Genomic DNA, 12060 nt, shown 5'->3' with positions numbered 1-12060 from the left:
TAACTGACTTGCCTAGTTAAATAAAGGCAAAAAAATTTAAAAAAATAGTCTGCATGTCTTATGTTTGATAAAAACAATCTAACCAAGCCCTAACATTTTGCTTTCTCAGAAGATGGGAACCATTTAGAAATGTGTTATTTTTGGCAATGGTTTGCAGTTAAGGTTAACCTGCCCATGTATTTGGCGGCTTGTTGATTGACCTTTCACTGTTATTCTCTGTGTTAATGTAGTTGTGTATCCAACAGTTTGTTGGTTGACATAACCAACATGTCTGTCCTCTCCCCCTTTGTATGTGTAGTTGTTTAGAGTATCTGCTGGATAATGGGGCTGACCCATCTCTGAGGAACACCAAGGGTTACAGCGCAGTCCACTATGCAGCAGCCCACGGAAACAAGCAGAACCTGGAGCTGGTGAGTCAGTAGGAGGAGGGACTACCAGTGTGTGCGTGCCACAGACATACCGGGAAAGATGAGACCGAATCATGGTGTCTTTTCAATAGGGGCTTACCCTCCTCGTCTTCGTCTGCACTATGAAACAACAGGACAAGTGACTGCAAAGTCCTAGTAGACATCCAACCATATTGCCTTCACTAGGCTGTTGATTTCAGATCAGTGCAGATAAAGAAGAGGAAAATACATACATTTAGAGTATTGAGATGCATCCAAAGTTGTACATGAAAATGGTTCTGAAATGTAAGGCTTTGGAACTGGTAATGGCCTTTGTAATTAAGTTGTCTTTTCAGCCACCCCTTTTGAAGAGTTGAGATTGGCTGTTGGTAAAGTGTCGGTACATCATTTACTGTTGCTTCCTCTTCACAGGGATAAACTCAGATGAATGTGTACTGTTTTCTGGCTTCCCTTGGGAAGTGCAGGGATCTTAGTAAATGGTATGTACAGGTTGCAAACTCCTCCCTTTGTCCCTCTGTTCCCCAGCTCTTGGAGATGTCTTTCAACTGTCTGGGAGACGTGGAGAGCAGTGTTCCAGTTAGCCCTTTGCACTTAGCCGTGAGTACAGTACACCCGCTTAGCCTCGTTTCCTCTGGCCCGACGTTCCGTTTCATTGTACTGTCTATTGGTTTAACTTCTGATTAGCCTGTTAAATTAGTTTTATTTCGGCCCTCTCTTTGTTCTACAGTGCCAGTTCAAAGTTTGAGTGAACTATCCATTTACCACAGTCACCCAATTCATTGACACATTTATCCGCATGACCCCCATTCTCACACTGTTATGAGGTGCTGGTTTTGAAGTTAGAGTGAAATAAATATCCCATTAACACAGTGACCCACTGCCATTCTCACAGTCTTGTATTCCCTGCCCTTTTCCCTCATACAGGCGTATAATGGTCACTGTGAGGCTTTGGGGGTGTTGTCTGAGACGCTGGTGAGTCTGGATGTTCGGGATGCGGGGGGGCACACCGCCCTCTACCTGGCAGCGCAGCGGGGACATGCTCAGTGCGTGGAGGTACTGCTGTCCCACGGGGCCTCCTGCCACCTCAAGGAGCGCCGCCGCAAGTGGACCCCGCTTCATGTCGCAGGTGTGTGTCTATGTTGCACTCTATTGGGTGGTTGTTAGATTCTGATCCTCTTGGTGTTTGTATATGTTTGAGCACATGTTCATATTTTCACTCCTCTCTGTGTTGCGTTCTCTCTGCTCTTAATTGTATGTGCTTGTCTCAAAATTTGACCGTCTCCGTCACCTCATTCAGCTTCCAACGGCCAAACAGACTGTCTGCTCATGCTGGTCAACCGAGGAGAGAAGGCTGACGTCATCGATATTGTTGACATACAGGGACAGTGAGTGACTCATTAATTTATTGAACATTATGTGCACCCACAAGAATGGAAGGACAGAGGATTTTCTAGTTTCCTGCAATGTCAGCTTTTCTTTTTTTTTTTTTCTTTACAACAATGCTCTAGTAGAGTGTTCCCTGTTTAACCTTGTGTGTGTGCGCGTGTGCAGGACGGCTCTGATGCTGGCAGCTCTGGGTAGTCACACTGACTGTGTCCACATCTTGCTGGAGAAAGGAGCCGGGGCTGACACCGCTGACAAGAGAGGCCGCACTGCTCTACACAGAGCTGTGAGTTTCTCCACCATGTGTATATAATGTCTTACCTTGCCCAACCTACTGTGGTGGTTCGAAACACTTATGCCTTTCATCTGTTCTTCTCTTTCGCTCTCTCCGTCTCGCGGCGCTCTCTCCGTCTCGCGGCGCTCTCTCTCTTCTCTTTCCTTTCTCTTTTCTCCTTCTGTCCTTCCTTCCTCTTGGCAGTGATGGGTTCATCCTCTGTAACTGTTTTGTCTCTTCCTCCAGGCGGCGATGGGCTGTGAGGACTGTGTGTCGGCCCTGCTCGAGCACGGGGCCTCTGCTCTGTGCAGGGAGTCCCGGGGACGTACACCCCTGCACCTGGCCTCCTCCTGCGGCCACATGGAGCTCCTGCGCAGCCTGCTGCAGGGTGCCACAAGCACCGACCCCCTGGACTCCTTGCTGGACTACAGCGGATACACCCCCGCCCACTGGGCAGCCTACCACGGTGAGACACGCCTTCATGGAGGGGCTACAAATAACCCTGGTGAATAACTCACAAAGTATAGGATTTGGCTTTCTGGCATGGAGAGAACTCGTTGCTCCTAAACTGTGAACCGTTGTCTGACTCATCTTTTTTCTCTTTCAGGGCACGAGGACTGTTTGGATGTTTTTCTTGACCACAAACCTTTTAGCATACAGGAAGGAAACCCCTTCACCCCATTGCACTGTGCTCTGTGAGTACCACGACAGGTTCCCCCTGCCTTTCTAGGTAGTGCTGATTGATTAACTGAAATGTTGCTACTTTATCGACCAACATCTGTTCAATTATTTTAATTCCATTTAGTCTTTTTCTGTGAGCTCAACACGCATTTTCTCACTGCAGTTTCTCTTTTAGAAATCAGATCAAACCTAGACTGTGCACAGTAGTAGGGAGTTGTAGTTTCCAGCAGGCCAGTATTCAACATTAGTGGTCACCAACCGGTCAATCACGATAGACTGGTCGATCTTCAAGGCATTCCTAGTCGATCACGATAGACTGGTCGATCTTCCAGGCATTCCTAGTCGATCACGATAGACTGGTCGATCTTCAAGGCATTCCTAGTCGATCACGATAGACTGGTCGATCTTCAAGGCATTCCTAGTCGATCACGATAGACTGGTCGATCTTCAAGGCATTCCTAGTCAATCACGATAGACTGGTCGATCTTCAAGGCAATCCTAGTCAATCACGATAGACTGGTCGATCTTCAAGGCATTCCTAGTCAATCACGATAGACTGGTCGATCTTCAAGGCATTCCTAGTCAATCAGCAAACATTTGTGTAGAAAAGCCGACGATAAAGCCATCAGCTCTTTTTTCCCTTTCTCTTTTCCGTGTTGCGATGTTGGCTGGAGGTGTATTTCAATCAGAAGCCCTGTGCACCGGCAAAGTGTTCCCATTTTGAACTATTTGATTTGTCTGAAAAGACAAACTCCACCTACCTGGATGACCGGGAGATCTGTGACTGGATTGAGTGCACCTACTCAATCGGACAGGCATAGTGATTTGAGCTACCTGCAGCTTCCACGGCCACAGCAAAGTTTGATACTAGCCTACGTAAGATTTAATAACTTTTAAAACCATGACCACAGAAAGACTGTCAAACATTACAGCAAAGAGCCTCTGTTTTTATGTGTGAGTTCATGTTTAAGTTTGTATTCATCACTGTCAGCACTTTGTATTCAACACTATTACAAACACAGCGCACTTCTCTCTCTACTGCCACTCGCACTGCAATGAATGAGTAGCCAAGTCTATCGATAGCCCTGCATTTTTATTATTATTAGCAGCTATTTTAATATGGAGGAGAATTCCACTTTCCCTGGTCATAGGAATAATATGAATTTGTGCATGAGGCAGATGCATTGCGGCTTCAGTTTGAACATCAGGTGGTAGACGGTGTCCCCTCTCTCTGATCAGTCTCACCCAGAGGAAAGGAAGAAAGAGGTGGACCCTCTGCTGTTCTCTCCCTCACTCCACTGAGACTAATGCCTGTTCAAAAAAACTGTGAATTCTGACATTTCCGACTTAAGTGCATTAAAGACAACTGGGAACTATAGGGGGGAAAACGAAATCCCACTGGGAAAAATTGGTTTGAATGGTCATCCAACTCAGAAACTCATCTTTCTAGAACTCTGACTTTCTGACCTGAAGTTCACAGACATCTTGATTTGGCCTCCTTTTTTCAGAGTTCCCAGTTGTTTTGAATGCATCATGACCATGAGATGTGTCGTGGAAATTTCCTCTATTTACCAAATCATGAGCGCAAACCCACACACAAGTCAGAGTTAGTTATCAAAGTCCGTCTTTAATTATATGAGCTCTATCACAATCATGTGACTCTCAGGTAATTCAGTGTCTCTCAATGAATTCTCTGAGAGCCCCTTCCACATTGCAATAGCATTTTGACTTTCAACAGTTCAGTATCTCTAATGAAAAGTTGAGAGTCCCAACATAATGGCAAATGGTATCCTTTATAGCAAAGATACACAGGATAAGACAGCATCGGCATAATTCATTGTTCAGCTTTGTCTCCTTCCTCAAACTCAGAACCATAAACCAATCCTCCATATCAACAGGCATATATCAAATCCATCCTATCTTGACAAGATCACAGAGACACACTGACTGGCACACAGACATTGTGGAGCCAAGAGATACACGCTTGATGATCCCTTGACCTCTCCCCTCTCTGCGGCCCATGCAACTTAGTCTTGACATAGAACAGATACTGCAACCCTGCCACAGTATTATACAAAAATAACATTCTTGATGAGAAGTAACTTATAATCATATGATGAATATAAAACATCTTACCTATGTTTATCCACCAATTCTGATTATTCCACAACAGATGCAGGTACCATCAGTCCAGTCAAATAAAAAAGCTCATTATTTTAATTTATGCTCAGCTGTGCCTCGCAAGTGCTTCACCAACTGATCTATTTTGTTATCAAAGCTCGAGATTTGGATGTGTACTTTTGGGGGTACTGGAGGACCGGAGTTGGGAAACTGTAAGTGATTGATAGTTGGTATTCAGCAGTCTCAAAAGTATGCCTTATTTACTTTGAAGAACTACTCTAAGATTTTGTCAGACAGCATATACTGCAGCTCTATAGAGATGAGATGATGACATGGAATTAAATAATAATCATCTTGTAAAATAAATGTAATATACACAACTGAAATATTTTATTAAAGTCATGTGAATAAATTATGGTAAATAAGTGATCAGTAGTAATGGGCAGTTACTACCATCATAAGACTTTTATTCTGTGTTACAAAATTCAACCCACATAATGCATTGTGCATTTATAATCAAACAGCACTACTTCTGGTGTCTGTATTCTTCTATCAGTTGATCAGCTCTGGCATTGAATCCATCAGAATGTTGCTCTCCTTTTTGATAAGAGAGCTGGAGGATGTTTTCTTGCTCCTTTCCAGAATAAATGGCCATGATGGTGCTGCTGAACTACTGGTAGAGACCGTTGGAACTCAGATGGTGAACATCAGAGATGCCAAAGGAAGGTGCGTGTCATGTCTATGTTGAGTTTCTTCCTATGCATTTTCGTACAGTGATCTTTCTAGTCTAGTGTATTGCAGCTTGCCACTGTTGCTTACCTGTCTGTCTGCCTGTTTGTGGCTGACCTGGGCTGTGCCTGAAGGACCCCGTTGCACGCAGCTGCCTATTCAGAGAGTGTGGCCGGGCTGCAGCTGGCCCTGGTTCAGGGGGCAGAGGTCAATGCGGTGGACACCACCGGACACTCCGCATTGATGGTTGCCGCCAACAACGGACAGACTGCAGCCGTCGGTGAGTGACCAGAGATGAGGAAATGTGATCATTGATCCAGTAAATATGAAAACTGAACATTTAGTCTTATTAGTTTGATATGTCATTTGTTTTTATTTTATATTAATTTATTACATGTATTTATGAAATGATAGTGACTATAGCAACTGGAGGAAGCTTGTTGTGGACTGTTCTGCAGCTTAACGATGATGATGATACTGATGATTGTGTAATTGTTAGAGATGTGTTAACCCAACAGAGGTCCTGCTGCACCAGGCCAAGGCAGACCTGACCCTGCTGGATGTCAACGACAACACCGCCCTTCACCTGGCCTGCAGCAAGGTGGGAGCACGCATGCTTGATCGCTCACTCACTCACTCATAGGCATGAGTACTCAAACGCATGTCAAAACTCAATCTTTAACCAGAGATTATATTTCTTATTATTTTTACAATTTGGTGTAATGTGCAAATGACATTTTAACCCGAATGTATTTATTTTTTGGTCTTTAAGACAACGTTCATTTGCTTTGACCCTGGTGTTTTCATTTTTACAAGTGCATTTCCGGGGCACAACAAAAAGGAAACCAAGCCAAGCGTCACACAGTTCTTAACCATAAATTCCCTTTCCCCTCCGTGTCTCTCTCACTTGCGCTCAGAAATAAATGCCTATTAAAAATGTATCTATGGGATACATACTCAAGCTACATTCTCTGGTTGATTGAAGTAGGGAAATATGTGTTCCAACAACGAGCTGCCATTTTGAAATAATTGAGTATGCACACTAATTATTCAATATTAAACTGATTATGGCAGAAAGCCAAGTATGGCATTATTCATTGTTTTACCTTTAATTAACTAGGCAAGTTATTATTATTTACAATGACGGCCTAGAAAAAGGCCTCCGGGGAGGCACAGACAACCGCACACAGCCAAGAAGGAAGACCACAACACATCACGCGAAGCAGCCTCCTCAACTCTCCTTGTCCATGATTGAGTCTTTGAATATAAGCACCTTACTCTGCTTATCTGAATCGACGTAAGGTAATAAAGGAAGTAAGCATACGCCAATAACAAAACCTGATTTTCTGAGCAAACTTTCAAATGATTAGGACATGTAAACAGCTTAATCGCATCTCAGCGGTGTATTTGATCTGCGCATGTGCCAGCACTGGTAGCACAAGCCTCCCTCTCTTATGCACGAGTGAAGTGCGTTTGGAAAAACTTACTATGCATCTTAGAAATGGTTTTCACTAACTTTATACACTGAACAAAAATATAAAGTGTAAAGTGTTGGTCCCATGTTTCATGAGCTGAAATAAAAGATCCCAGAAATGTTCCATACACACAAAAAGTTTACATCACAATTTTGGCCACAAATCTGATTACATCCATGTTAACGAGCATTTCTCCTTTGCCAAGATAATCCATCCACCTGACAAGTGTGAGATATCAAGAAGCTGATTAAACGGCATGTTACTTGAAAGGCCACTACAATGTTCAGTTTTGTCACGCAAACACAATGTCACAGATGCCTCATGTTATGAGGGAGTGTACAATTGGCATGCTGACTGCAGTAATGCCCACCAGAGCTGTTGCCAGAGAATTTAATGTTCATTTCTCGACCATAAGCTGCCTTCATCTTCGTTTTATAGAATTTGGCATTAAGTCTAACTGCATACCCACGTGTATGGCGTTGTGTGGGTGAGCGGTTTGCTGATGTCAACATTGGACAACAAACACTGATGGCAATTTGATTGCACAAAGATACATGATGAGATCCTGAGGCCCAATGTTGTACCATTCACCTGCTGCCATCACATATTTCAGCATGATAATGCACTACCCCATGTCGCAAGGATCTGTACACAATTCCTGGGAGCTGAAAATGTCCCAGTATTTCCATAGCCTGCATGCTCACCAGACATGTCACCTGTTGAGCATGTTTGGGATGCTCTGGATTGATATGTATGACAGCGTGTTCCAGTTCCCGCCAAGATCCAACAACTTCACAGCTATTTTTTATTTTATTTAACTAGGCAAGTCAGTTCAGAAAAAATGCTTAATTCCAACGACGGCCTATCAGGGAACAATGGGTTAACTGCCTTATTCAGGGGCAGAATGACATATTTTTACCTTGTCATCTTGGGGATTCGATCCAGCAACCTTCTGGTTACTGGCCCAACGCTCAAACCAGTAGGCCATTGAAGAGGAGGGAGACCGCATTCCACAGGCCACAATCAACAGCCTGATCAACTCAATGCGAAGGAGATGTGTCGCGCTGCTTGAGGCAAGTGTTGGTCACACCAGATACTGACTTGTTTTCTGCCCCTGCAGAAATGGAATTAACATAATACAAATATCCCCATTAAATCTGTCAGTTTAAGCTAGAGATATCAGTTTTTTTTGCATTGGATAGGTGTGAATCCGCCACCTATGCAATACTTCTACCTCTGCGGTGAAAGGTGACAGAGCTGGAACGGTGTTTGTCAGACCATGAGAAAATCGGTCTTCTCACAAAATTGTCTGTAGCGTCCGAACAGTTTAGCCTTCACACTGATATGACCCATCTGTGTAAAGGTGAACATGTACTGTACATGTCGGTTGTTTTGCTCTTGGACAGCCACAATCCTCGCAAGACTCGTCTGGAGGTCCCCCGGTACCAGTCAAACATTTATGGAAGTACTGTATATATGGAGACTGTTTATTAACAAAAATAAGGGGTTAAATACATGTAAAAAAATATATATATATTCATATCTCCTGATTTTTTTTTATATATATATATATACCTCAGATATATATATATACCTCAGATATAGGATAGACACTTAAAAACAAACTTCCTTTAGATTTGTTTTTTTTTTTGGGGGGGGGGCTCTATCTGTTGCTCCATGGAGTGAATCTGTTATTCAATGCCTTTGTATGGGCTAAACTCAACCATATGGCTTAGTAGTACCCCCATCCCCCATCTTAAACTTAAGGGTTAAATAATGAATCTTAAATGGCACTTGTAGTTTTAATTGACGAATTTACACTGAGTATACCAAACCCCCCCCACCCTTTTCCCTCAGAATAGCCTCAATTCGTCAGGGCATGGACTACAAGGTGTGGAAAGCGTTCCACAGGGATGCTGGCCCATGTTGACTCCAATGCCTCCCACAGTTGTCAAGTTGGCCTGATGTTCTTTGGGTGGTGGATCCTTCTTTACAAACGGAAAACTATAGAGCGTGAAAAACCCAGTAGCGTTGTTAGCATATACAGGTCAAATATAAAGGAACACCAACAGAGTGTCTTAATAGGGCGGTAGGCCACCACAAGCCAGAACGGCCTCAATGCGCCTTGGCATAGATTCTACATATGTCTGTAACTATTGGAAGGAAGAGACTTGGGCTTGGAATTGCCAAGGACGTCACATTACGATATGTATTGTGATTCGATACTGTGATTTTATTGCGATTTGATGTTCTAAACATTGCTCTGCTACAGAGGGACAAGAGAGAGCCATGATAAAGAGTTTTGATCAGTCATGGAAATAAAAGTGCTGAAAACAATTGGCTCCCTATTTAAAAAGAAGATAGAGAACACACTTTGACGTTTGGGTGGAGGTACAGTCAACTAGTGTAAAAAATAATATTGTGATATTGTCAAAACGATACAATATTTTGTAAAAAAAAATATATCCAGATATGTAAATATCAATTTTGTTTCCCATCACAAGATGGCTTGAGTGGTCCCACCTGATCTTACATCCTCCCGATTCCCTTACATTTTTGAAGACATTTCTTTTCATTGTTAGAGTGGCCACTTGAATATCTAGTCAATATAATGGATAATCTGTGATGACCCTAAGAATTATGAGATGTTAATTGCTTAATTAACTCAAGAACCACACCTGTGTGGAAGCACCTGCTCTCAGTATACTTTGTATCCCTCATTTACTCAAGTGTTTCCATTATTTGTCAGTTACCTGTAGATAAATGCACACATTGTTTTCCGGTGCGGGTCTTGTGTTCTAAAAATAATACTCAATTGGGTGCTCAAAAAAAATTGTGCAAGTACTCGAATAATAAAAACATTTAAAATGCCCATCCCTACTCACTCACTCGGTCACTCAAGTCCCGCAGCAAGGCAAGACACTCCATCATATATCTAGCTGACACACGACCCTCTGTTATTTAGAATTCTGACCCACTGTAGCCAAATGCACAACAAGTTATCTAAAAACTGGCCCCAACAACTCTACAGGAAACCATCAGTCAAAGTCATGATAGATCCACATATCATTGGAAAAAGTGCTTTATCCATTAGATTGCCCATTCTTATTTCTGTTGATACCAATGCACAAATTAGGTGGCAGGGAAATGGCATGTGTGTTTCCATCTGAGTTTAACCATCAGAGTACGAGATGTTCCAATCCTAGTGTTTCCTGGCGACAGACTGGCGTAGTGTCCAGGGGGAACTGGTACATCAATCTGTCTCACGCTACAGGGACAGAAGATTGGCCCATAGAGCAGGAGCCTTTCTGGTTTGGACAAGGCTTACTTACTTAATGTGTTTCCTCCGGCAGGCTCATGAGATGTGTGCCCTGTTAATCCTGGGAGAGATCAGTGACCCCTCCCTCATCAATGCAACAAACGGTGCACTGCAAATGTGAGCCATCATCTCAGCTACTCAGCCTTTCATTAATGACACTGTTCAACACTGTAGAAAACCCCAGCTTCAGCTCTCACTCAGCTCTTTCCAACTCTCAAATGGTGTGACTCCTAACTCCAGGAGTTGGGACAAGTTAGAGTTGAAGCTGGGGCTGTTTAACACCGTAATAACCTAGCGATTTGTTTACCCAGGTGTCTATCCCTTATCTCTTCCCTCTTCCTCCTCAGGCCCCTTCATATCGCTGCGAGGAATGGTCTGGCTACGGTGGTGCAGGTGCTGCTCAGCCGGGGGGCAGCCGTGATGGCAGTTGATGAGGAGGGTGAGTCACCAGTGTCGGTTAGTGAAAAAAGACCAGAGCCCTATCCTACGTACGAGGTAACTTTCGTTAACTGAGTTTAACTCGGGATAACCGGTACCACGAAAGTGGCTCACCTTTTAGCCAGGTGCATTTCTATGGCAATGAATCCTTCAGAACTAACCTGCTCCAGGGCAGGCTAACTCATGACTAACTCAATTTTCCCTGAATGAAGTGTCCGAGCCGCGAGTTGAGGACTGTCATCATGCCCTTCATTTGAGGAAGACTACGGATTTCAATATTTTGTTAATCAAATGGTTTGTGTGCTAAAAAAATTGTTAAAATACCTAGCACATTTAATAATAACGAATGCATTTGAAACTTCACACAGTAAAACTTGTGTATGACTTAATACAATTATTTGGGTAAAAAAAAGGTGCACGTGGATTGATGAGCACATCATTAATGATAAGTCATTTCAAGCTTATTTCACACCATAGCTGCTAAATTTGCAAGATAACTTTTCTTTCATTTTGATTTCGGCACAAATGACAATGTGGCACTGACTCGCCCATGGATTGATGTTTCAGCATTGTCTCAATGAAGAGTTTGGCATTCGAATAGCCACATGCATGAGCACCTACAAGCCTGCTAGATTAGCGGCAGGCGGAGGAGCAATATTTACCGTTGAAGTATGAATTTTATTTATATTTTTTATTTTCCATTTATTTAACTAGGCAAGTCAGTTACAAACAGATTCTTATTTTCAATGGCGACCTAGGGCCAGTGAGTTAACTGTCTTTGTCAGGGGCAGGACGACAGATTTGTACCTTTTCAGCTCGGGGATTCAATCTTGCAACCTTTCGCTTGCAAGTCCAACGCTCTATCCACTAGGCTGCCTGCCCGCCTGAGCTGGAATGTGAAGCTAACTGAAGCTGGCTGGCTTTAGAAAACCCTTGCTTCAATTGTAGTATACCCCTCTGGGTGAGGCATAGTCAAAGCCACTGCAGGGCCTGGCTGGGTTGATGCTCTGCCAGATTGGTTGGGCCAGTATTCAATCAGGCTGGCTTAAAATTTATACAGTGTCTTCAGAAAGAATTCATACCCCTTGACTTATTCTACATTTGTTGTGTTACAGCCTGAATTCAACATTCATGAAATGTATTTTCTTTCTCAACCAGCAACACTCAATGCCCCATAATGACATAGTGAAAATATGTTTTTAGATTTTTTTGGAAAATGTATTGAAAATAAAA

The 12060-nt window shown here is 43.1% G+C and overlaps 1 protein-coding gene across 3 annotated transcripts in view; it reads left to right on the top strand.

Moving 5' to 3' along the window:
- The window catches only part of LOC135541808 (serine/threonine-protein phosphatase 6 regulatory ankyrin repeat subunit C-like), a 42142-nt gene that overhangs the window by 24485 nt on the left and 5597 nt on the right, over positions 1 to 12060 (top strand). Inside the window, exons 16-27 of one of the 3 annotated variants that reach the window (XM_064968206.1) lie at positions 299 to 410; positions 933 to 1004; positions 1332 to 1533; positions 1705 to 1792; positions 1959 to 2076; positions 2311 to 2530; positions 2672 to 2759; positions 5509 to 5592; positions 5730 to 5875; positions 6114 to 6196; positions 10424 to 10506; positions 10737 to 10828. In XM_064968206.1, the coding sequence (XP_064824278.1) occupies positions 299 to 410; positions 933 to 1004; positions 1332 to 1533; positions 1705 to 1792; positions 1959 to 2076; positions 2311 to 2530; positions 2672 to 2759; positions 5509 to 5592; positions 5730 to 5875; positions 6114 to 6196; positions 10424 to 10506; positions 10737 to 10828 (1388 nt within the window). Of the gene's footprint in view, positions 1 to 298; positions 411 to 932; positions 1005 to 1331; positions 1534 to 1704; positions 1793 to 1958; positions 2077 to 2310; positions 2531 to 2671; positions 2760 to 5508; positions 5593 to 5729; positions 5876 to 6113; positions 6197 to 10423; positions 10507 to 10736; positions 10885 to 12060 lie in introns of all 3 variants that reach the window. The other 2 variants (XM_064968208.1, XM_064968207.1) reach the window with 2 other exon arrangements.

This window comes from Oncorhynchus masou, chromosome 6 (assembly GCF_036934945.1).
Source record: "Oncorhynchus masou masou isolate Uvic2021 chromosome 6, UVic_Omas_1.1, whole genome shotgun sequence".
NCBI classification, from domain to species: Eukaryota; Metazoa; Chordata; class Actinopteri; order Salmoniformes; family Salmonidae; genus Oncorhynchus; species Oncorhynchus masou.
This window is presented reverse-complemented; position numbering and strand designations above follow the sequence as displayed.